This window comes from Salmo trutta, chromosome 4 (genome assembly GCF_901001165.1).
Source record: "Salmo trutta chromosome 4, fSalTru1.1, whole genome shotgun sequence".
In the NCBI taxonomy this organism is placed as follows: domain Eukaryota; kingdom Metazoa; phylum Chordata; class Actinopteri; order Salmoniformes; family Salmonidae; genus Salmo; species Salmo trutta.
In genome coordinates this window covers 8,646,445-8,672,605 of record NC_042960.1, presented here as the reverse complement: position 1 = coordinate 8,672,605, position 26,161 = coordinate 8,646,445, and the positions used below count along the sequence as shown (strand labels likewise).

The window sequence follows — 26,161 nt, the reverse complement described above, 5'->3', positions numbered from 1 at the left end:
GTGTGTGTGCGTGCGTGCGTGCGTGTGTGTGTGTGTGTTTCCAGGGAAGCTGACCCAGATAGTGTTTGGGCACCGTGACGTGGTGACGTGTCTGGCCAGGTCTGAGTCGTACATCGGAGGGGACTGCTACGTCCTGTCAGGCTCCAGAGACGCCACGTTACTGCTCTGGTACTGGAACGGAAAACACAGCAACATCGGAGAGAACCCAGGAAGTAAGCACACCTCTTATGCTGGGGGGGGGGGGGGGGGGGAATCCCACAGTAACATGAAGAGTAAGTCTGCGTTTACACAGGCAGCCTAATTCTGATTATTTTCTCTCTCACTAATTGGCCTTTTGACCAGTCAGATCAGCTCTTTTGCCAATAATTGGGCAAACAATCAGAATAGGGCTGCCTGTGTAAAGTACCACACTGTCGCCCAGAACCCTCTCAGAGACAGGTCTGACTGTATTTACGGCCCCAGTCTGTAAAGTAACAACTAGTTTCATCTGACCACACTAGGTCTCCAACACACAGATTGGATTTCAGGGAACTGACTGTGGTCAAGAAATGGGCTCTCGCTCTATAGTGTGTGTGTGTGTGTGTTGTGTGTGTGTGTGTGAGAACGTTAGTGTGCGTGTGCGCACATACGTGTGTGTGTTGTCCCTCCATGTGAGTGAAAGTGAGAGTCCGAGGACCACTTAGAGACGGTAAATGTGATGTGGGAGTCGCTGGTCACATAAAAGCCCACCACCTTCCATCTGATGCGGGGTTAGAACAGTCATGAAAAGTGCAAAACGTTACCATTGGGGGCCCCCCCCTTACAGCCCTTACTCTTACCATGACATATGACATGGACCATGATGATCAAAGGGCTAAACACAGAGCACAGAGCAGGGAGAGTCACTGCCTCCATGGTACTAATTTGGCTGGCTTAGAGACCCTTACATGCTGTTAAGTGCTCTGCTACAAATGGACTGCAATTTATGACAAATTGTGATTTGGTTAATAAGACACATCGGTTGTTGATCTGGAACACGGAACGTTAGATGATGGCGTGTCACTGACCTCATCTGGTGTTTTGGATGTGGATGTCGCAGTCTTTTCCACCACGAGGTGTTTCTAAAACTAAAATAAACCAAAAGTACGGTACAGGCCTACGGGCATGTTGCTTAAGTTACAAAATTACAACATAAAAAGTTACAAAATACAGACTTTTGATTTTGGCTGCTATTTTGTGATTTAGCAGTCGAGGTATTCCTTGTTTCCGAGGTGTAAATGGCCATTGGCCCACATATTCAGTTAATTCTAAATTATATAAATAATTATATGTATAATATATTACCATATGAGGTTATTACTTCACACATGAATGATTGCATCACTCTGAGTACAATCAGTAGAAATGTACATTTCATTAATAAAACATGCATACTGTGGCCTGTGTTAATTTATGCCAAATAGATCAAACAAGAAAAGATAATTACATTCTACATACATTAAATGATGTGCGTGCCTTATGAATCCCCAATTCCACATTGGCTACGCATGACTTTAAGGTTGGCAGATTTGATTGAATGGGGCAGTTGGCATAGGACTAGTTTGCATGGTGTACAGTCTAGAAGTGAATCTAGCGTGTGTGTTTGTATAAAGTGTGTGTGTGTGTACGGTGCCTTCAGAAAGTATTCATACCCATTGACTTATTCCACATTTTGTTGTTACAGCCTGAATTCAAAATGAATTAAATAAAAACAATTCTCTTACCCATCTACACTCCCCCATGATGACAAATAGAAAACATGATTTTAGAAATGTTACCGAAGTTATTGAAAATGAAATACAGAAATATCTAATTTACATAAGTATTCACACCCCTGAGTCAATACTTTGTAGAAGCAGTCTTTCTGGGTAAGTCTCTAAGAGCTTTCCACACCTGGATTGTACAACACTTGCCCATTAATATTTTCAAAATTCTACAAGCTCTTGTCAAGTTGGTTGTTGATGATTGCTAGACAACCATTTCCAGGTCTTGCCATAGATTTTCAAGTAGATTTAAGTAAAAACTGTACCTCGGCCACTCAGGAACATTCGATGTCGTCTTGGTAAACAACTCCAGTGTATATTTGGACTTGTGTTTTAGGTTATTGTCCTGCTGAAAGGTAAATTCATCTCCCAGTGTCTGGTGGACAGCAGACTGAACCAGGTTTTCCTCTAGGATTTTGCCTGTGCTTAGCTCCATTACGTTTATTTTTTATCCTGAAAAACTCCCCAGTCCTTAACGATTACAAGCATACCCATAACATGATGCAGCCACTAATATGCTGGAAAATTTGGAGAGTGGTACTCAGTAATGTGTTGTATTGTATTTGCCCCAAACATAATACGTTGTATTCAGGACAACAAGTTAATTGCTTTGTCACATTTTTTGCAGTATTAATTTAGTGCCTTGTTGCAAACAGGATGGATGTTTTGGAGTATTTGTATTCTGTACACGCATCCTTATTTTACCTCTGTCAATTAGGTCAATTATTGTGGAGTAACTACAATGTTGTTGATCCATCCTCAGTTTTCTCCAATCACAGCCATTAAACTCTGTAACTGTTTTAAAGTCATCATTGGCCTCATGGTGAAATCCCTGAGCGGTTTCCTTCCTCTCCGGCATCTGAGTTAGGAAGGATACCTGTATCTTTGTAGTGACTGGGTGTGTTGATACACCATCCAAAGTGTAACTTCACTCTGCTCGAATGGATATTCAATGTCTTTTTAATAAAATAAAAAAGTTTTATCTACCAATAGTAGGTGCCCTTATTTGCGAGGCATTGGAAAACCTTCCTGGTCTTTGTGGTTGAATCGGTGTTTGAAATGTACTGCTTGACTGGGAGACCTTACAGATATTGTATGTGTGGGGAACAGAGATCGGGTAGTAATTTAAAAATCATATTAAACACTAAGTCCATGCAACTTATTGTGACTTTTTAAGCATTTCTACCACTGAACTAATTTAGGCTTGCCATAACAAAGGGCTTGAATACTTATCGACTCAAGACATTTCAGCTTTTCATTTGTAAAAATGTTGATAAACATAATTCCACTTTGACATCATGGGGTATTGTGTGTTGACCTGTGACACATTTTTTTTTAAATTTGATAATTTTTTTATTCAGTCTATAACTCAACAAAATGTGGAAAAAGTCAAGCAGTGTAAATACATTTCTGAAGGCTCTGTATCTGTATATGTGCATCTGTTATTCTTCAGCCTCAGCCTGAGCCAGCCAGCCTGCGTTGTGTACAGAGTAGTTTGTGTGAATCAAGTGTGTCTCTGTCTGTCTCTCTCTGTCTGTCTCTCTGTGTCGTTCTCTCTGTCTCGTTCTCTCTGTCTCGTTCTCTCTGTCTCGTTCTCTGTGTCTGTCTCTCTGTGTCTGTCTCTCTGTGTCTGTCTCTCTGTGTCTGTCTCTCTGCCTCGTTCTCTCTGCCTCGTTCTCTCTGCCTCGTTCTCTCTGCCTCGTTCTCTCTGTGTCTGTCTCTCTGTGTCTGTCTCTCTGTGTCGGTCTCTCTGTGTCGGTCTCTCTGTGTCTCTCTCTGTGTCGGTCTCTCTGTGTCGGTCTCTCTGTGTCGGTCTCTCTGTGTCGGTCTCTCGGTCTCTCTGTCTCTCTGTGTCGGTCTCTCTGTCTCTCTGTGTCGGTCTCTCTGTCTCTCTGTGTCGGTCTCTCTGTCTCTCTGTGTCGGTCTCTCTGTCTCTCTGTGTCGGTCTCTGAGTGTTTGTGCATATGTGTGTGTGTGCATGTGTTATTCTCCAGCCTGCCAGAGTCTGCATGGTGCAGCAGTGAGTTTTAGCAGCAGTACTTTAATCAGTCTGGCCCACCACCACAATATGATGCTCCATTGCTCTAGACCGCATCAGGGTCTGCTAACCATAGGGCACGAACGAACACACACACACACACACCAGAGATTCCTTTATTCTCCCGCCAAACACAGTGCTTTCAAGTTCAGCCCTCAAACACACACGCACAGACACACACGCTAGTTCCTGTTTAGCTGCTGGCTAACACAGATTAGCCTTCTCTGTGCCAAATGTGTCTGCAGTATCCAAATTGTACATTTGCACACACACACACACACTACACACACACACATCTATACAATCAGTGCCTGCTCCATACACTCTTCTCTGTGTGAGTGAGTGAAGGGCAGTAGAGAGCATGCACAGTGGGAGGGGATTCTGCAGACTATACTGACCTCTGTTGGCTCAATGGTAGAACACACAGGTTTATGGGTCGTCCCCCCACATTTTAAACCATGACTTTTTAATAAAGATACATTTAGGAAGTAGCCTCTAGATAATCATTCAGTGAACAACAGCTGAAATTATATCTTTTATCTGTCTAAGCATTACACATACACACATATATCTTTCCCCAGGTAAATGATACCCTTCTCAGTACACACACACACACACAGGTAAGTGATACCCTTTTCAGTCTACACATACACACACACACACACACACGTTAGCAGTGTTGGTTTTATGTATTATATTGTAATCAGATGTCTGCCTAATGCAAACCAAATGGTGGCGAGCAGCTCAAAAGGTTAAACGATACACCAATATATCAGTTTTATTGATCTTCCACTGGCAAAATCCGACATCACGCTTTAATCCTCGCCGTTGTAGGGCGTAAATCAGCGTTTGTGACGTTTAGGATGTTGGACAGTTAACTTAATGAAATCTATACATGGAGAGATCATGACCTGTTGGTCTGGTGTGGCCACAGTGTCAGCATGGTGGAACCTAGTTGGAAAGTCGTCAGGGTGCCTGCCTGGGCCTTTAAAAGCCGTTAAAATAGTTCACTGAAATTAACTTAAAGGGGTTGTCCATCATACCAGGAGCCTTTTTACTTTACAAGGAAGGTCATTGGAGGTACAGAACTTTCTGCACTTTGTGCCTTTACTGTGTTTAGGGTTACTAACCACCAAGCTGAAGGCAGTTAGTGTATCGGAGGAGTCTGCACTAATGAAAGATTTACACACGTTGTGTTTTTACTCTGGGAAGTTCAGGAGGCAGTCATTTATGTGTATTGAGTTAAACTAAACCAAAGTCTAGTTCACTTGCAGAGTGAAGTTGTTAAATACTCAAATTTATACCAACGCTTGTTGATTTGCACAATGGCTATATAGTGGGAAAAGGGCTAGTGAAAATTGTCAGCTATCTCCTAGGTATGTTCTCTACAGCATCAATGGTGAACAGAATATCTCTTAGGTATGTTCTCTACAACATCAATGGTGAACATTGTCAGCTATCTCCTAGGTATGTTCTCTACAGCATCAATGGTGAACAGAATATCTCTTAGGTATGTTCTCTACAACATCAATGGTGAACATTGTCAGCTATCTCCTAGGTATGTTCTCTACAGCATCAATGGTGAACATAGTCAGCTATCTCCTAGGTATGTTCTCTACAACATCAATGGTGAACATTGTCAGCTATCTCCTAGGTATGTTCTCTACAACATCAATGGTTAACATTGTCAGCTATCTCCTAGGTATATTCTCTACAACATCAATGGTGAACATAGTCGGCTATCTCCTAGGTATGTTCTCTACAACATCACTCCTCAGAACGTGCTATTCCAATCCTCAATGCTCAGCAAAGTAACAGCATATTCTATAGGTGGCTCCCATGTAAAACAATTCGGTATTTACAGTGAGCGAAAAAAGTATTTGATCCCCTGCTGATTTTGTACGTTTGCCCACTGACAAAGAAATGATCAGTCTATAATTTTAATGGTAGGTTTATTTGAACAGTGAGAGACAGAATAACAACAACAAAAAATCCAGAAAACCGCATGTCAAAAATGTTATAAATTGATTTGCATTTTAATGAGGGAAATAAGTATTTGACCCCCTCTCAATCAGAATGATTTCTGGCTCCCAGGTGTCTTTTATGCAGGTAACGATCTGAGATTAGGAGCACACTCTTAAAGGGAGTGCTCCTAATCTCAGCTTGTTACCTGTATAAAAGTCACCTGTCCACAGAAGCAATCAATCAATCAGATTCCAAACTATCCACCATGGCCAAGACCAAAGAGCTCTCCAAGGATGTCAGGGACAAGATTGTAGACCTACACAAGGCTAGAATGGGCTACAAGACCATCGCCAAGCAGCTTGGTGAGAAGGTGACAACAGTTGGTGCGATTATTCGCAAATGGAATAAACACAAAAGAACTGTCAATCTCCCTCGGCCTGGGGCTCCATACAAGATCTCACCTCGTGGAGTTACAATGATCATGAGAACGGTGAGGAATCAGCCCAGAACTACACGGGAGGATCTTGTCAATGATCTCAAGGCAGCTGGGACCATAGTCACCAAGAAAACAATTGGTAACACACTACACCGTGAAGGACTGAAATCCTGCAGCGCCCGCAAGGTCCCCCTGCTCAAGAAAGCACATATACATGCCCGTCTGAAGTTTGCCAATGAACATCTGAATGATTCAGAGGACAACTGGGTGAAAGTGTTGTGGTCAGATGAGACCAAAATGGAGCTCTTTGGCATCAACTCAACTCGCTGTATTTGGAGGAGGAGGAATGCTTCCAATGACCCCAAGAACACCATCCCCACCGTCAAACATGGAGGTGGAAACATTATGCTTTGGAGGTGTTTTTCTGCTAAGGGGACAGGACAACTTCACCGCATCAAAGGGACGATGGACGGGGCCATGTACCGTCAAATCTTGGGTGAGAACATCCTTCCCTCAGCCAGGGCATTGAAAATGGGTTGTGGATGGGTATTCCAGCATGACAATGACCCAAAACACACAGCCAAGGCAACAAAGGAATGGCTCAAGAAGAAGCACATTAAGGTTCTGGAGTGGCCTAGCCAGTCTCCAGACCTTAATCCCGTAGAAAATCTGTGGAGGGAGCTGAAGGTTCGAGTTGCCAAACGTCAGCCTCAAAACCTTAATGACTTGGAGAAGATCTGCAAAGAGGAGTGGGACAAAATCCCTCTTGCGATGTGTGCAAACCTGGTGGCCAACTACAAGAAACGTCTGACCTCTGTGATTGCCAACAAGGGTTTTGCCACCAAGTACTAAGTCATGTTTTGCAGAGGGGTCAAATACTTATTTCACAAATTTAAAATGCAAATCAATTTATAAAATATTTGACTTGCATTTTTCTGGATTTTTTTGTTGTTATTCTGTCTCTCACTGTTCAAATAAACCTACCATTAAAATTATAGGCTGATCATTTCTTTGTCAGTGGGCAAACGTACAAAATCAGCAAGGGATCAAATACTTTTTTCCCTCACTGTAACAACCATGTCCATTCTAGCTTTTCCATTTCTATGACTTCCTTCTTGAAGTGCTGTCTGTCGGTCTGTCTCCTTCTGTAGTTGAACTTGACCCTGTCCTCTCCTCTGTTTGAGAAGACCCAGGGCACCGTGCGAGGCGTGGCGTTGAGACGCCCTCGGTCTGATAGTGAACTCCTAATGAACTGCAGTGTGGGACTGACTGTGGTACAGTGCTTTAGCAGCTTTACTATGACCTCTGACCTCTCACCCCACATCAAAGGGAGCAGGGGTCAGCTGGGACCCCCTGTTAAACACCAATATTATCAGTGCAGCAACCTGGCTCCTGTAAAGCACCACAAAGTGGCAGGCAGACTTTACCATCCCTCAGAGAGAGAGAGAGAGGGAGGGAGGGAGGGAGGGATGAAGGGTGAGGGGGGGAGGGATAGAAGGAGGGAGGGAGGAAGGGTGAGGGGAGGGTGAGGTTTGACTCTTTCTTCTCTGTCTACTCTGCAGTGCATGTCCATTGGCTGTATTTACTTAACAAGTTTCATCACTGACTGATGTAGTGGTCAACATTGTGGTATATCCAACAGTGGGCAGTACCAGTATTGGCAGGACAGGTGTTGATTGGTTGGAGCTAACCCCAGAGCAGAACTCTTGTTTGGGCTCTTGTCTCTGACGGCTCAGCCCAACGCAAGTGAATGATGGGCTGTTCTTTTTGGCACGTCTCTCTCTCTCCTCCTCGTCTCCTAAAGGACGATGTCAGAGCCCAGTCTCTTGTCTGGAGGCATCTGGAGTTGCTTAGGTTATTCTGGGGGAGTACAGCGTATTAAAGGAAGAGGGAGACTGTTAGTGAAAAGTGTTGGGAGAGAGAGAGTGGAGATGCTATCGCTGGATGAGTCCTGTCTGTTTGCTGAGAGGAGTTGGGAGTGTATGTTTTGGTCTGGGTCTCTGATGAAGAATAATTATTCTAGAATAAATGGCAGCTACTATGCTCTAGTTCCAGTGATGGTCAGAGTCCACCACATAGCCACCCACTCTTAAATAAGGACCAATTCTCACAACCACCCACACCCAGTGGCTAAAACCACTGACAGGCATGACGAGAGCTCGTCAGAATCACTCTCCATTGTTTAATAGCCGGAGCACATACTCTGACAATATGTTGCCATTCGTTTCTAAATTGTCATTTCTATGTGGTGAAATGCATGACCATAAAGTGGGTCTTCCACTTTGAATATACCAAAGATCCCATTCTGAGGCATTATGACTTATAGGAAAATGATTGTGTGGATTTACCACCCTCTAGTGGCTGTAAAATGAACATGCCCACACCTGATTTCCAATGGCTAGCGTGCGTTTTGTGTGTTTTTCCCCAGCTGAGTTTGTGACGCCCAGAGCCATCCTGACGGGTCATGACTGTGAGGTGACCTGCGCCAGTGTGTGTGCCGAGCTGGGATTGGTCATCAGTGGCTGCAGAGGTGAGTATGTGTGGATCAAGCGATGCCTCTTGCTATAGACTAGGTTCAAAGTAACTTAGATCTTGGTCACACTGACAATATGAATGTCTGAACAGTGAACACTTTCATACTGAACAACCTCATACTGTCAATGTAGACAGGTCTGTAAGTCGCTTTGGATTTAGAAGAAGAAGAAATTACCATATTATAATGTCATTATGATGAAAACCCTTGAGTGAATCAGTGGAAATCAGAGCCTGGTTAGTAACTTCTATGTTCCTCCACTCACAGAGGGCCCGTGTCTGATCCATTCCATGAATGGGGACCTGCTGCGGACCCTGGAGGGCCCGGTGGGCTGCGTGCAGCCCCGTCTCATCCAGTCCTCTACAGAGGGCCACATCGTAGTCTACTACGACAAGGGACACTTCTGCTTCTTCTCCATCAACGGAAAGCTGCTGGGACACATGGAGATGGAGGAGAACATCAGGGTAAAGGAACCCACTGATATAGAGAACATCAGGGTAAAGGAACCCACTGATATAGAGAACATCAGGGTAAAGGAACCCACTGATATAGAAAACATCAGGGTAAAGGAACCCACTGATATAGAGAACATCAGGGTAAAGGAACCCACTGATATAGAGGACATCAGGGTAAAGGAACCCACTGATATAGAGAACATCAGGGTAAAGGAACCCACTGATATAGAGAACATCAGGGTAAAGGAACCCACTGATATAGAGAACATCAGGGTAAAGGAACCCACTGATATAGAGAACATCAGGGTAAAGGAACCCACTGATATAGAGGGATAAAGTCATTTCATTAAGCTTCTAACAGTTTTAATGTTTTGTTGGAAAGCCTAGTGTACACACATTTTGATCTTCATCAAGTTCAAAGTAAGGTGCTTATTTCTAGAGTGGGCTGCCTCTCTCTGTTCTGTTCTATCCTACTGGTCTGGGAAAGTTTCTGTGCTTCATCATGCCAGCGGTCTGCTCTCTGATTAAAGGCTTGCTCCATGGTCTGAGGCCTGTCTGCCTCAGGGCATACACATCTACAAACCCCTCACACACACACACTTCTAGCCTAGGAAGTACCAGGTCAAAGGCTCTTTACTTCCATTTCTCCTCCAACCTCTCCTCTCCTCCAGTCCAGACAAGTCTCTTTGATCCTGGTGTCCCGTGTCGAGTCCTATCAGGTCTTAGTGCTGGTTCAACATGGCAGGAGGGCGGACATTCTCCCAGTCCTAGCCCCATTAACAACCCTCAGTCACCACACCACACATTCCCACATTTCACATTTCCTGCCTCACGGCTACGGTGTCACAAAATGGCCGCCGTTCTTTGGCCAGTTTCCCTTTCCCCCTGTTTCCGATGGACCTGGGAAATGTAACCCAGTCCCTCATAGGCACACCTGCTTCCCATTTGAGCCAGCTGTACTCTGCCCCTGTCACCCAGTCACAGTCATAGTCACAGCCATAGCACCAGGACCTAGACTGATTACTGAGCTATATACATACATACACCCTCCCCCCCCCATTTGTTTCCAATAAGCAGACTGGGTCAGAATTCATTGGCAGAGCAAGTCTGGTATTGAGTTGATGTTCATTGTATTGAAATCACATGCTGCTGAATAGGAAAGGTTAAAAAAAAGGGTAATCTTAGAAGTTAAAAATGAGATTCTACTGTAGTGTTTCAGATTCTACTGAAGATTAGGTTGGTGAGATCCAGATCAAATTATCCTCCAAATAGCTGTTGTGAAGATTAGTTTTCCGATTTTATCCACCGCTATTTTGGTAACTACAACAGTTTTGCCAATAGTATAACCAGCCTCATTTTCTCATGTATATAAACTGTTAGTCTTTATCAAATCCATAATGGCTCTCTGATAGACAGTTAGTTGCTGTCTTATCCAATGCAGTTTTAGGTTTTTCCAGGTCCCCGTAGTGTACTCCCCAGCTCGTTCTTTTCATGTACATAAACCGTTAGCCATTCCTGGGCCGTTTTGCGTCTCTCCTCTGCTGTGCGTTGTAAATTCCTGCCACGTCAGACAGAATCAGGGCAGTCTTAACATCTCAGGGTAGCTCTGTGAGAACAGCGGCCCCCCTCGTCTCAGTATGAGGCCTGGACGTGGTGTTTAATGCACTGCACTAGACACCAGTATCAATCTTCAGCTAGCGCTGCGTCCCACCACACAGCAGGACTCCGGGATAAATAAATGTTTGTCCTGGCCCAAGGTGTCCCCTTACAGTAGTCTTGTCCCAGACTCTGTGTGGGTGGGTGGGTGGGTGGGTGGGTGGGTGGGTATGTTAATAACTGGAGCCTATTTTTGTATTGGTATTTATTATGGATCCCCATTAGGTCCTGCCAAACAAATTAAGACAAAAATAAAATAAAACGTTACATGTAACATTATTACACCACTACATATCTAAAATATGTGTGTAGAGAGAGTGTTCTGGTGTGTGTGTGTGTGTGTCTCCTCATAGTCCGCATTGTTCCATAAGGTGTAGTTTTATGTTTATGTTACAGCTTGCATGAGTTACTTGATGTGGAATAGAGTTCCATGTAGTCATGGCTCTGTGTAGTACTGTGTGTTTTCCTGAGTCCGTTTTGGACTTGGGGACTGTGAAGAGACCCCTGGTGGCATGTCTTGTCGGGTATGCATGGGTGTCTGAGCTGTGTGCTAGTCGTTTGAACAGACAGATCGGTGCTTTCAACATGTCAATACCTCTCACAAAGGAAAGTAGTGATGCAGTCAATCTTTTGCCTACTTTGAGCCGGGAGAGATTGACATGCATGTCATTGATGTTAGCTCTCAGTGTACATTTAAGGGCCAGACATGCTGCTCTGTTCTGGGCCAACTGTAATGTGCCTATGTCCTTTGTGTCACTTGCATGTATGACTGGGCAGTAGTCCAGGTGTGACAAAACTAGTGCCTGTAGAACTTTTTGTTGATAGCGAGGCCAAGAAGGCAGAGCAACGCTTTATTACGGACAGATCTCTCCCCATCTTAGCTACCGTTGTATCAACATCTTTGGACCATGTCAGTTTACAATCCAGGGTTACACCAAGCAGTTTAGTCTCCTCAATTTGCTCAATTTCCACATTATTCATTACAAGATTTAGTTCAGGGTTTAGTGAATGATTTGTCCCAAATACAATGCTTTTAGTTCTTGAAATATTTAGGACTAGATTATTACTTGCCGCCCATTTTAAAACTGACTGCAGTTCTTTGTTAAATGTTGCAGTGATTTCACTTGCTGTGGTAGCTGACGTGTATAGTGTTGAGTCATCAGCATACATAAACACACAGGCTTTACTCAGAGCCAGTGCCAGGTAATTAGTAAAGATTATAAAAGGTAAGGGGCCTAGACAGCTGCCCTGGGGAATGCCCAACTCCACCTTGATTATGTTGGAGAGGCATCCATTAAAAAACACCCTCTGTGTTAGACATCCTACTCTCGATCCATGCTATAGATGTAAAGCCACAACACAGCAGCAGATTATGATGAATAATGTCAAAAACTGATGTCATTTTCCCCATTTAGAATATGGCCCTAGTTGCGTTGGTGGGTAAAGAGAGTTGTAACTCTCAGCAACAACCTCTCTCCTGGCTGGTTCTCTGATAGCAGATTCATCCAGCGTAGTTGAGTTGAGGCCATGCTGAATGAATTACAGTCTTAGCCCCACTAATATAACTCAGACAGTGTAAGTAACCATTCTAGCAGATTGTGTTCACTGTCTTCTCTGTGTGCATGTAACGGCTAGAATGAACAGCACCATAAATTCAGCTTTTACCTTGAGCAGACGACACGAAATCCCACCTAACCCTTCACATTCCCTTTTGACCTTCGCTTTCCCCAAAAAGCAGGAAATATGGGCGTTAAAAGGAGCATGTGGTTCTATAATAGTTCTCCCTGGCATCATTGCCAGGGTCTGAAGTCATCCTTCAGACACCTGAGTCACGTCGGCAATCTTGGCTCCTGTGGAGACGGCGGCCATCTTGTTTGGCCTCCTAGTCGCAGAGTGGCTGATTTTATTCTGTCCTGGAACAGCCTCCTACCTGTGTCTGGCTGAGTGGTCTGCCAGGTCTCCAACCCCCCAGCAGCACACAGTGGGTTATGTACTAGGTCTAGCCATACAAGGCTACATCAACACCATATAGTAAGTACATCATCAGTGCCAGAGGCTGGATGGAGTAACACTGACTTCACGGAGGAACAATTAAAAGAGAGTAACTGTCAAGTTAGTTCATGCTTATGAGTTGAGGTCATGAATCAGAACAGTTTGTTCAGTTTGGGACTGCTGCCACTAGTTCTGTGAATGTAATGGGCCATTCCTGAAATACTGAGAGCCATTTTGGCAAACAATATCTTAACTACATTTTCCTTTATTGAGTTAATCCTAAATGATGTTGATCTAAATGTCTGTTCTCTTAATCAATAGTGTCAGATTAACTGACAAAAATTGCTATGGTGCTTTATATGGCAAGATAAAGGACGCAATTACACAGATATCAGACACACAGCAAACAAATCTAAACAGAATGACATCCCCCACCCCTGTCTCCCCCGATCACCCCACAGCCATACTCCATTCCCAGAATCCTTTCCTAGTCCTCTTGGATGGTGATCTAACAAAATGCTCTGGAAAGATTGATCCCTCAGTCCCGTTGCCAGTGTGTGAGTGTGTGTGCCTAAGTGAGTGTGTGCCTCTGAGTGAGTGTGAGGCTTGTGTGTGTGTGAAGCTTGTGTGTGTGTGTGTGCGTGTGTGTGTGTGTGAGAGAGAGAGTCAGTGCATTAGTTCAGACTGCCAGGTCTTCTGATACTGCAGTTGACTGTTAGCAGTGGTCCGTTCACTGGACATCTTCCCTGTGGCTCATAAGAAGAGGCCAAAGGTTGTCTTTCTGTCTGTACTGTATATCTGTCTGTACTGTATATCTGTCTGGCTGTACTGTCTATCTGTCTGGCTGTACTGTATATCTGTCTGGCTGTACTGTCTATCTGTCTGGCTGTACTGTCTATCTGTCTGGCTGTACTGTCTATCTGTCTGGCTGTACTGTCTATCTGTCTGTGTTTGTCTGTCTGTACTGTATATCTGTCTGTCTGTACTGTATATCTGTCTGTCTGTCTGTCTGCTACCAGTGATCAGGTCCATTGCGAGCCGTCAGGCTAGCTACCAGTGATCAGGTCCATTGGGAGCAGTCAGGCTAGCTACCAGTGATCAGGTCCATTGGGAGCAGTCAGGCTAGCTACCAGTGATCAGGTCCATTGGGAGCAGTCAGGCTAGCTACCAGTGATCAGGTCCATTGGGAGCAGTCAGGCTAGCTACCAGTGATCAGGTCCATTGGGAGCAGTCAGGCTAGCTACCAGTGATCAGGTCCATTGGGAGCAGTCAGGCTAGCTACCAGTGATCAGGTCCATTGGGAGCAGTCAGGCTAGCTACCAGTGATCAGGTCCATTGGGAGCAGTCAGGCTAGCTACCAGTGATCAGGTCCATTGGGAGCAGTCAGGCTAGCTACCAGTGATCAGGTCCATTGGGAGCAGTCAGGCTAGCTACCAGTGATCAGGTCCATTGGGAGCAGTCAGGCTAGCTACCAGTGATCAGGTCCATTGGGAGCAGTCAGGCTAGCTACCAGTGATCAGGTCCATTGGGAGCAGTCAGGCTAGCTACCAGTGATCAGGTCCATTGGGAGCCGTCAGGCTAGCTACCAGTGATCAGGTCCATTGGGAGCAGTCAGGCTAGCTACCAGTGATCAGGTCCATTGGGAGCAGTCAGGCTAGCTACCAGTGATCAGGTCCATTGGGAGCAGTCAGGCTAGCTACCAGTGATCAGGTCCATTGGGAGCAGTCAGGCTAGCTACCAGTGATTTTTCTTATAGGGTCGACATTTCCCCGTTTTGAATGTGCAACTACTGTCTTTCTTAAATGTTTTGATTGTTAAATTATCCATTATATTTGTTTTAGCGGCGGTATAAGCATCTAACGCAACTTTTGATTGACTTGAGTTGGTATCACAAAATAAGCTCAACTGATTGCCAGGAATGTGCCAATCTGCGTTAAGTTCAAAACTAAGTTGTGCTTATTTCAAATATTTTGCATTTGAAATCTACTCTGCCAGCTGCACCACATATGGCTTGGATGATGAATGTTTTTGTTTAATCTTCCATCCGGTAATTGCACTTCTCTTCTGATCTTTCTAAGCCAGCTGTGACTGAAATAGCTGCTTCCCATCTAACATACAGTATGTTAATGTAAAACCGCTAATTAGGCTAACTTCCACTAGTTATTACTTACATTTCCTTGTCATTTCATCAGCGTTCGTTACCTCGTGATTGATGCCTCTGACTGGCTTCAATTTCCAACTATTTACTGTATGCATAAATATATCCCAACACAGAAGTTTAGTGTAGCGCCGTAATGTATCCCCCTGTTTCCCTTGGGAACACATTAAAGTGTAACACAGCCCATAAGTGCACAGGAAAACCAGATGAGCAGAATAAATCTCTCCACTGTGTCTGTGGGGAGCCGTGGCTTGTGGCAGTTGAGGTGGATGGACTGCTGTTCTGTGCTGTGCTGCTCGCCACATGAATGTTGGGAAATATCTGATTGATACTGTGCCTCTCTCGCTTGGTGCAGGAAGTGCTCACAGAGACTTTGATTGAAATAGCACACCGTGAGGTAGGTGGGGAAGTCACTGGTGTCCTAGGCTAGGTCACTACATCGGACCACACCACAAAGCCTATACTGATAAAGCTTTGGTTGATTGTTATTAAAGAGTTGTTGTGGACAAATAGCAGACGTCAATATGGCGACAGGATTCTTCACTGGCCAATAAGCCCATGTTCATTATGCTTTATGATAGTGGTCAGCTCTGGTGTGGTGTGAGGGAGTCACACATCCCATCCAAATCTCTGCATGTATTAGCGCCCTCCAGTGGTAGGTGCAATAGGTTGCAGGTCATGACGTTGTCCACAGGAGGGCGCTGACCGCGTCATTGGCAATGCAATAGAACAGTGATACAGCAATGTTCCGTATTGTCTTGTACATAACATCTCCCGTCAGTCAGTGGTGCTGTTTCTCCTCTCCCGTCAGGCCATGCTGCTGAGTCGGGACGGACAGTACCTGCTGACGGGGGGAGACGAGGGAGTTCTGTCTGTCTGGCAGGTTCACAACCTCAAACAGATGTTCACCTACCCTGGCTGTGACGCAGGCATCCGCTCCATGGCCATGTCCAACGACCAAAGGTAACATACACACCTGGACTCTGACGCTGTAATCTTTACTCACATGGGTGTTGTGTGGTATGAAGTTTTAGCACATAGGAAGAAATAATTAAAATATGGACTAATGATTAATACGATCTTCAGATGTGTGGGTTTGTAGTAACTAACATCAGATGGGAAATAAAAAAAACCTTCCCAATCTAGAATGCACAGAATACCAAGATGAAGACCTTGGTGTTATTCACAGTATAATGACAGTAGACTTACTGTAAAAGTACATCATGTTCTGTCTACATGTATGAGCCTCAACTCAACAGTCCCTCTCGGCTCTGTCCTCTCCTAGGTGCATCATAACCGGCATGGCGTCTGGTAGTATAGTCCTGTTCTACAATGACTTCAACAGGTGGCACCACGAGTACCAGACCAGATACTGAGGCAGGACCACACAACAATCCCTAAGAATCTGGTTAACGTGGGACCTACCTACTGCAATCCTGTCGTTCCATGTACTAAGGCACTACTCAATACATATTGATATCCTGAATGTATCTTAAGAGAAGAAAAACTGTCTGATTCTGTCGAAAGAAGCAAACTATTTTTTTAAAAAGGGCATTGCTATATTTTGTAGGGCATATCGAAAATTTCATATAATATTAGGGTGGGGTTATATACCTATGGTTACAAATCTATTTTTAGCTTGTTAAGAGTCTATTTTCATCTCGAGCAGAGGAAAATAAGGGTTCAAAGTGGAAGTAGGTAGAAAAGTATATTTGCATCTATTGTCTTAAGAATCCATATATTTGTGTACGTTAGGGGTGAGTGATGATTTAATAGGTGTGAAACGTGGAGATATAATCATTATTTTGGTCATTAATATCCTTTTTTTCATGCTCTTTTTGCTACTGTGTGGAAACACAGGGAAATAAAATATGTTAAGTTTTGTGTGGTGATTGAGCAGGAAGTTCAGTTAGTCCTCCTTGTGTGTTCATGACTTGAGGGAATATATTCTATTTAAATGTTTGTACCACACCTCTGTGTAAACGGACAGATCTTGCCTTCCTGTGCATGAGTTATTCCTCTGCTGTCCTGATGGTGGCGTACACTGCACAAAGACTTGTCACCAGTTGTCATATGTGTATCAGACAGTCATCATAGTAACAAGATGGCTGCCGGTGTGATTAGTTTGTATCTGGGTGTTGTCATGACGATCATTAGCTTTATGTATGTACTGTAACCATACTGATGAATAATATGTCTGTCAGTAGAAACAAATGTCATGGGCTACATCCTAATTTTGTAAAATGGCATCCTTTCCTCATCTAATTTCCTTCAAATTGCTTACTTATCACCTATCAGAACTTTACATGAAGGAGACTGGACGAGGAAAGGAAGCCATTCCAAATTTCCCGACGTAGCCATGATGTGCTTCTTTGTATAACTTCTTGTTAGCTTTACTTCCTCTACTGAGGCATTTGCAGTACTTAAGCATATACTGTATCATATTAGCGATCGACACAGTGCCCAAACCATGCTAGGATCATCAAAGTATCTCATCTTGGCAAAGAGAGGTGCAGCGAAATGAGGGACTTGTCTGTGTGTCATGGTGAATATTCACTGGTTAAACCAGACCACAAGACAACCCTGGTCCTGGACAGCCAAAGGGTGTGCACTTTTTGGTTCAAGCCCAGCTTTAAAATACTCGATTCTACCTAATTATGGGCCTTCAGGTCAAAACTGAATTGGATCGGGTGTTTCGGTGCAGGGTTGGAAAACCCAATGTGGTTCCTCCAATACAACGGTTGCTCATAAGGAGAAACATTCCGTGTTGGTTTGATCTACGCTTGGTTTGGTTACGATTACAATGAAATGGCTACTACTGTATTTTCTATGTATCGCTCAATATTTTGGCAATCAATTTGGAATGAGTGTTTTTGATGCGTGATGAGTTCTGACAAATAAAATAGAATTTTTTAACTTGAGACGTCTTGTCTTCAATTGAACTGTTATTTGAACTCCCGTTTTCTGAAGTTCGACTGGAATGTAGCCAGGGGTGGGGTTGCACTAACCACATCGTTCACAGAAGCTGCACAACTTCCTCACCTGGCTGCAGCCACGGCCAACGTAGGTAGGTTTAACCCATAGAGAATGATAGAGGACATATTAGCATGGGTAGTATCATTAAGGGCTTCCACCATTTAAATGTAGTTGACTGGGTGGGACTTCCATCTTCATTGGCTGATCCCTCCTGGTGACACTGTTGGAGTCATGTCCAACCGGTTCATCGGGCAGGATCAGCCAATTGCGAAAAAGAACATTGCCTACTTCTTCAAAATGGAGACAGCATGGGCAGCGCCATTGAGGCTGTCACAGATACAAATATGAGTGCTATATCTATGGTTTTGTCTTAGGTTTATTCAAATTGCAAAACTAGAAGGGTATAAACACCATTTAGATGGAATATCATCAATCATTGTTAGATTTGTGGAAATATATTGTGCAACCTTCCCTTTAAGAAATGACGGTTGGAGAGTCTTCACTAGGACCTGCTCTCCAAGTGGCAACCCCCCCCCCAACACAGTGCAGGTGCTGCCATCATAGACCACTCAGGCCAGGCCAGGGGGTTATGGGAGTCTGTGGGTCCCTAGCTTGGATCCCCATAGGCTCAATGTTAGAGCTAGATCTGGTAACTGTTTCTATCCTGGTGATTGGCTCAGTAGATCTGATTCATCCGGATAGGTCTGGAGCAAAACACGTCATCAAATAGTTGTTTTCATTGGCTAATAGTTGAAAATAGGCCATGTTGTTGCATCAGATATTGTCCACAGGAGGGCGCTGATGATCACATGGGTCTCAGTCACTTTACCTCATTGTGAATGGCTTATATCTGATTTCTACACACCTTTGTCAACATAGGTGTTTTCACACAATCAAAAACATAGTGCCAAAGAAATAAAAACATAAAAAATCACTGATTTGAATACTTTTTATTGCGTTTGAAGTTCTCCGATGTGCTCCTAATATAAAATGATAAAGGAGTCACATAGTGGCTAAATGTCTGCACAAACTAAAACTGCTGGCCAAAGCTGACAGGAGTGTTTTTCCTGTTTGAAATGTATTTTTCATACACGTATCCAGACTAAAACTGCAATAAAAAAGCATTATGATGATGACAGTGTAGTTTGACTAAACATTACACAACAGAACAGCTACTATACGTACAATAGTACCAGCTTGACGTGTGTGTGTGTGTGTGTGTGTGTGTGTGAGAGAGACCTGTTTTGTGGGGAGGCAGAGGGAGTAACATAACATGCAACTAAATCCCCTTGGATTAGTAGTGCTGTGCATCGGAGCCATTATCAATATCCGAAGGGTTAAACCCTAACCAACTGCACTAGGCTAGGTAAGGAGATACGGTCTACATCCCAAATGGTACCCTATACCCCTACATAGTGCACTACTTTTCACCAATACCCTATGGGCCCTGCTCAAAAGTAGTGCACTATATAGGGAATAGAGTGTGATTTGGGACTTAACCATGGACTTTAAAACAAGTGCATTACCATTACAGACAAAGACAACAGCAAAGTGGAACAGCCTCACATTAGTATCAGGTAAATCTGGACTGATAAATGAGTCTATGAGGGGATAGAGCTCCCAGTGTTTCCTGACAGCTGGTTTCAGAAAAGGAATCTCTAACTACTGGGTCAGGTTCATTAGGGCACACAATGAAAAACGTTTTGCAACGGAGGGCAAAAATGAGCGTTTCTTACAGGACATGTCCAGGAAGTCCCTTCCTGTTTGTCTGTTTTGTGCCTGATGAACATTTACATTTTAGCAGACACTCTTATCCAGAGCGACTTACAGAAGCAATTAGGGTTAAGTGCCTTACTCAAGGGCACATTGACAGATTTGTCACCTAGTTGGCTTGGGGATTTGAACCAGTGACCTTTCGGTTACTGGCCAAATGCTCTTAAACGCTAGGCTACCTACCACCCTGAACACACCCCTGATCCGGCAGCTATTTTCACAGGCACACCTCTCCTCATTGACACGTTCATCTTCTATTCTGTTGCGTCTCTCTTTTGGTGTTCAGCAGTTAAACACTACAGGCTCCATAGCGGACCAATGATAAACAGGCTTACAGGCAAGAGAAGAAAACAAACTCAAACCTACAACTTTCATTCGGATGCCTCATGTGTTTGTCATACAATACTATATACATCTACAGTAGTAGTTTATCTTACAACAGACGGCAAGCACGCCAAATAATACACTTCTACCCATAATCAACATGTGTGCGTGTCTACCAACCAACCACAGACAATAAATAAAACATTATCAGAAGTCATTCCAGAAACCCCATCTGAAACCACACAGACCCAAACTAGCCAGGCCTCGCTCTGTTTTCTCCATATCGCTCATATATAAATACACACATACCGTATATACAAATCAACCAACATGTACAAAACCCCTCAACTTCCCTCTTGGAGCGTGGATATGATGGGTTCTCTACAGAGATTGTACTGTAGGTTGTAGGAGCCATTTTGCTTCTTTTTTGTTTTTTTGCCATTTGTTGCTTGGGAGCCTAGGAACGATACAGCAGTGGATATCAGCTGTTACTGGGGATGGAGGTGGAGGTTCTATCTGTATCTAGCCCCCTACATGCGAATCATAGGTCTGGGGATACAGCGGGTAGAGGTAAGGGGGCTTGAAAGGTACAAATTAGACCATGGTCCAGCAGCCAGTCTTCTCATCCATCATTCTTTCTCACAGCTCTCTGGCAGTAGCAGCAGCTTCAACGTCAAGGCCCACCAGGGGTGGGGCCACGGTTGGGGAGGAGCAGGTAACAGGTGGTGGAGGGGTGGGAGAGGAGGGAGAGGTGCAGGTCAGGGGTGAGGGAGGGCTGGGAAAGGCAGAGGGAGACAGAGGGTCGGAGGGAGAGGGGCAGGTAAAAAGAGAGGGAGGAGAGGAGGGAGAGAGAGGGGCAGGAGGAGAGGGGCAGGTAAAAAGAGAGGGAGGAGAGGAGGGAGAGAGAGGGGCAGGAGGAGAGGGGGAGGTAAAAAGAGAGGGAGGAGAGGAGGGAGAGAGAGGGGCAGGAGGAGAGGGGGAGGTAAAAAGAGAGGGAGGAGAGGAGGGAGAGAGAGGGGCAGGAGGAGAGGGGCAGGTAAAAAGAGAGGGAGGAGAGGAGGGAGAGAGAGGGGCAGGAGGAGAGGGGGAGGTAAAAAGAGAGGGAGGAGAGGAGGGAGAGAGAGGGGCAGGAGGAGAGGGGGAGGTAAAAAGAGAGGGAGGAGAGGAGGGAGAGAGAGGGGCAGGAGGAGAGGGGGAGGTAAAAGAGAGGGAGGAGAGGAGGGAGAGAGAGGGGCAGGAGGAGAGGGGGAGGTAAAAAGAGAGGGAGGAGAGGAGGGAGAGGGGGAGGTAACAGGCATATGAGAGGCCCCAGGGAAGGCACAGACATGGAGCTTGGTTGGAGAGGAAAGAGAAGGGGACATTTGGAGTTTGGTAGGTGGAGAGGAAGGAGAGGGAGAGATAACAGGTTTGGTAGATGAAGAGGGAGAGATAACAGGTTTGGTAGGTGAAGAGGGAGAGATAACAGGTTTGGTAGATGAAGAAGGAGAGGAAGAAGAGGGAGAGATAACAGGTTTGGTAGGTGAAGAGGGAGAGGAAGAAGAGGGAGAGATAACAGGTTTGGTAGGTGAAGAGGGAGAGGAAGGAGAGGGAGAGATAACAGGTTTGGTAGGTGAAGAGGGAGCGCTAACAGGTTTGGTAGATGAAGAAGGAGAGGAAGAAGAGGGAGAGATAACAGGTTTGGTAGGTGAAGGGGGAGAGGAAGGAGAGGGAGAGATAACAGGTTTGGTGGGTGAAGAGGGAGCGCTAACAGGTTTGGTAGGTGAAGAGGGAGAGATAACAGGTTTGGTAGGTGAGGAAGGAGAGGGAGAGATAACAGGTTTGGTAGGTGAGGAAGGAGAGGGAGAGATAACAGGTTTGGTAGGTGAGGAAGGAGAGGGAGAGATAACAGGTTTAGTAGGAGAGGAAGGAGAGGGAGAGTTGTTGGGCCTGGTAGGGGAGGTAGGATAGATAGAGACGTTAGGCTTGGTAGGAGAGGAAGGAGAGACAGGGACAGAGGGAGAGGTACCAGGTCTGGTAGGTGTTGAAGGAGAGATAGGAGGGGATACAGGGACAGGCAGATCAGTCTGAGGACTCTTGGGTTCCTCTGGCAGGGCAGGCTTGGTGGGTGATGCCAGCTTGGTGGGTACTGGCAGCTTGGTGGGTGATGCCAGCTTGGTGGGTACTGGCAGCTTGGTGTTGGGTGAGACTGGTGAGGCTTGCTTGACTGGCATGGCTGCAGGAGGGACTACTTTCTTCCCAGGCGGTGGTGGGAGCGGAGGTGGTGCTGTGGGCCTCTGGCTGCGACGAGTCAGCTGGATCCTCTTCTTATCTAGAGCTGTGTTCTGGTAGAGGTCAGGGGTGAGGGGTGTGGGGTCAGGGAAAGAAAGTCAGACCAACACTCACCTGCTGTACTGTACAATACAACAGAACCAAACAGGTAGGGAGAGACAGAAATAAAAAACAGTGTGTCAATATATAATTGAAAGAGAAAACTGCCCCAAGATAACATTCAACCTCACTGATCTCTGACAGTAAGGTCCATGGAGTAACATTTCTATATAGTATTAAACACAGTAGATATATATATATATATATATATATATATATATATATATATATATATATATATATATATATATATATATATATATATATATATATATATATATATATATATGGACATATATATATATATATGGACAGAAACATCCATAGATGGGATGATTTTACAGTGACAGACCCTTCACAGTAGTAGACTGACCCAACAAGACAGCAAATCATATCATCAGTGCTCAACATGCAGTGTAAGGGAAAATGAGAAATTGTGCTGGAGAGATTTTTCCTCATCACAACCCAAACCAACTAGACACTGAAGATCACATCTGGAATTACAGATCATTTGGATTGCTATAATAATAATAATAATAATATTATTATTATTATTATTATTATTATTATTATTATTAACAACAACACTCAAATACGTAACAATCAGAAGGCACCAAGATTTCCCATGTTCCCTTAGCTGAGTGAGTCTTAGTGGCGTCAGTGAAGAAGCAGTAAAGAAGCGTAGCCTTCAGTGTTAGTACATACCATTGCCTTGGAGCTAATTCAGAGGGTGGCAATGTGGGCGTGTTGGGGAGGGGTGGAGGGGGCGAGGAGGAAGCAGAGGGGACAGAGACTAGTCTTACTCACAGCTCAACAACATTAGAGGAGACACAGAAAGCAGCGCTGTTTGATTCCTGCTCTGGTGTGCTGCAGCACTGCTGGTTTTCCTCTGTCCCTGGTAGCTAAGTGATCAGTTCATGCCATTGGTTAGCCAGAGAGTCCACTACTCACCTGGTTTCCAAGGTCTAAATCAAAAGAAGCAGTGGTGTCCCACTGGGCACAGACATCAATTCAACGTCTATTACACGTTGGTTCAATAGAATTGCATTGATATGACGTGGAAACAACGTTGATTCAACCAGTTGTGTGGCTCTCCAGGCCTGGAATTGATTAGCCTAAAGTCTGCTATGACAACCATCTCTCAGGATGCTAGTAAGCTCAATGACATCATTTTAGAAATCTTAACTTCTGGGGAGTACTGTTCAATGTTAAATCCAAGGCAATATAAGCAATTTTCATCTGTCTCTCTCATCCAGTGTAGTAGTGCAGTTTAAATGTTTGACCACAAGGTGGTGATAGAGCTCAATTGAACAATTATCAAGAGATGAACTGTAATGTATCAAAAGGGTTGAAATGTTTTGTCATGAATCTTGTTCTGGGGGCAGCTCTGCCGAGTGGTCACTAGCTGGCACAGCCACAAAGTAATATAATCTAATTTTAAACCTAACCTTAACCACACTGCTAAACTTAATTCCTAACCCTATCCTTAAATTAAGACCAAAAAGCTCATTTTTGTTTTGCAGCTGGCCCATCTGGCGAAAATTGCTCAGTTCTGCTTCCAGGGCAAGATTCATGACAATAAATGTCAACCTGCCAATACATGTAGGAGTAAGATCATGGCTTTACATAGACATCAAATATATTGTAAAATTGCCATAGACATTTAATGTCCCCAGGTTATTGTAGGGGCATTAACTATAAGAGCACTATTTTGGATGAGTGACAGAGACGGGGGCAAATTAAAAATTAGTTCAGCAGAAGCAATGAGGGCTTCTCTTAGGCCTAGTTAGTTAGCATGCCAAATAACTACCCAGCCAGCCAAAAACAACACAGAATACAATAACATGTACAAATCTAACTCAGACAACTCTCAACACAGCAGTGACATCATTGTCAACAAAGTCAGTTCACACAGAGACCAGTTGATTGATGAAGATGGTTATGAGAGAGATAAAAGTGGAGGATGAGAGAGGAGGATGAGAGAGAGAGAGAGAGAGAGAGAGAGAGAGAGAGAGAGAGAGAGAGAGAGAGAGAGAGAGAGAGAGAGAGAGAGAGAGAATAAAAGAGGCCCAATTGGAGGAGGAGAGAGGAGCTTAGGCAAATTACACAACGGGGCAGAGCAGCCATGCAAATGATTCAAGGCCACTGCAGAGAGTTACTGAGTTATTCTGCCCAGATCAATCTGTTATAGAGAGGCATTATTGGAGCTGGCAGAGGGGGAGAGAGTGGAGGACGGGGGAGATCGGTACCCTGCACTCAGCTCCAAAGCTTCCCCTGTGGTCCTGGGATGAGGTGGGAGTGGGATGAGCAGGAGGGGCGCGGGGATCTCCTTTACACCTCAAACTGTCGAAGGAGATTTACAACAAAATGAGGTTTAACCCCGAGTCAGGGGTATTCCCAAATGAACCCTTACGCACCCCTTAGCCCATGTTAATCCCCTTCTACTGCTGCAGTGGGTATACTGGACCCAGGTGGAAGCAGACAGCATGTGTGCATCTCAATAGTCTAGAGTGGCTTCCTCTCATTGTCTCCTTCATCAGGACCAGGGAAGGAGATGAGGGGGATCTAATTGAGATGCATCCATTGACAGACCTATGCTATATAGGTCGTGTGTTCGCAGGCCAGCTCCAGCTCAATAGACCTCCAAGTGGACCAGAGTGGGGAGGTGATGTGACCAGAAGAGTGCGGCAGATAGAGAGGAAGTTCACCACCCACAATAGGAAGTTACATAAATGTGCCAGGAGGTGTATAGGCTTGTAGGAAAAAGCTTAAAAACAGATGAAGATGATGGTAGGATATGACTAAGGATGTACCTCTTCAGACCAATGTACTCTGGGGTCACTGAGAACACTGCGTCAACGCTAAAACACGACATTTGTACTACAAGGATAAAAACGTGTTTTAGAGATAAGATGATGAATCAGGATTTATCCATGTGTAATCCCAGGGGAAAGCATTTTGAATAAATTCTGCTCTCTTAAAACCCTCAGTGATATGATTACATGAACAGAAGTTGTCCATTTCTTAGCTTTCCTGTCAGATAATCTCTCATGTTCTTTTGGATCAAACTCTTATGTAACCAACTGATTAATAGTACTATATGTGAAAATGGTTGTTTGAAAGTGAGTAGGTGTAGTGCAGAATTGACTAACATTTGTTACAGATCATGTTGGTTTCCAATCAATCTTAAAATATAAGCGGATGCCAATAAAATAAAAATCAGGAAGCTTCTTTTAGCTTTGTTTTTGGTTCCTTCAGAAAACGACTGGTGGCAAGTAAATCAGGCCATGGTTGAACATTTCTGCAAATATCAAGAATCTACAGACGAGGACTCTGGGGTGTCTATGTACGACAGATGGTGGAATACAGAGAGTTCAGATGAGGGGAAAGTATATGGAGATACACAATGTGTGTATTGGAAACGTGACCAGAAAAATAGTCTCAATAGAGAGTAGTTCGTAGAGAGTCGTGACTGAGTGCTGTTGTGTATACGGAGTAAAACAACGTGTGTATGGATAATGGGACCAGAAAACAAATAATGGGTTGTGATAGTGAATGTTGTTGTCCTGTTCTCACCATGATGACTGACACTCCTGCTGTGGTTGTGCCGGGCTTTGGTGCTGTGTTGAAGTGTGTCCTCAGTTTACCTGACACCTCCATCTTCATGTTGTTCTCCATGTTGTCATCCTGCAGAGACACACACACAT

The 26,161-nt window shown here is 44.4% G+C and overlaps 2 protein-coding genes across 2 annotated transcripts in view; one reads left to right on the top strand and one right to left on the bottom strand.

Annotated features, from left to right (window-relative positions):
* Positions 1–17,935, top strand: part of LOC115191800 (lipopolysaccharide-responsive and beige-like anchor protein) — a gene marked incomplete in the record, with an annotated part of 272,883 nt that extends 254,948 nt beyond the window's left edge. The window contains 5 exon segments of the mRNA XM_029749734.1: positions 45–212; positions 8,649–8,750; positions 9,021–9,217; positions 15,826–15,977; positions 16,300–17,935. Of these exon segments, the coding sequence (XP_029605594.1) occupies positions 45–212; positions 8,649–8,750; positions 9,021–9,217; positions 15,826–15,977; positions 16,300–16,390 (710 nt within the window).
* A 2,825-nt stretch (positions 17,936–20,760) lies between these two features.
* LOC115191586 (serine/threonine-protein kinase DCLK2) overlaps positions 20,761–26,161 on the bottom strand; it is a 59,526-nt gene continuing 54,125 nt past the window's right edge. Inside the window, exons 17-19 of the mRNA XM_029749374.1 lie at positions 26,031–26,141; positions 21,596–22,408; positions 20,761–20,862 (exon numbers count right to left, since the gene is read on the bottom strand). Of these exons, the coding sequence (XP_029605234.1) occupies positions 20,761–20,862; positions 21,596–22,408; positions 26,031–26,141 (1,026 nt within the window). The remainder of the gene's footprint in view (positions 20,863–21,595; positions 22,409–26,030; positions 26,142–26,161) is intronic.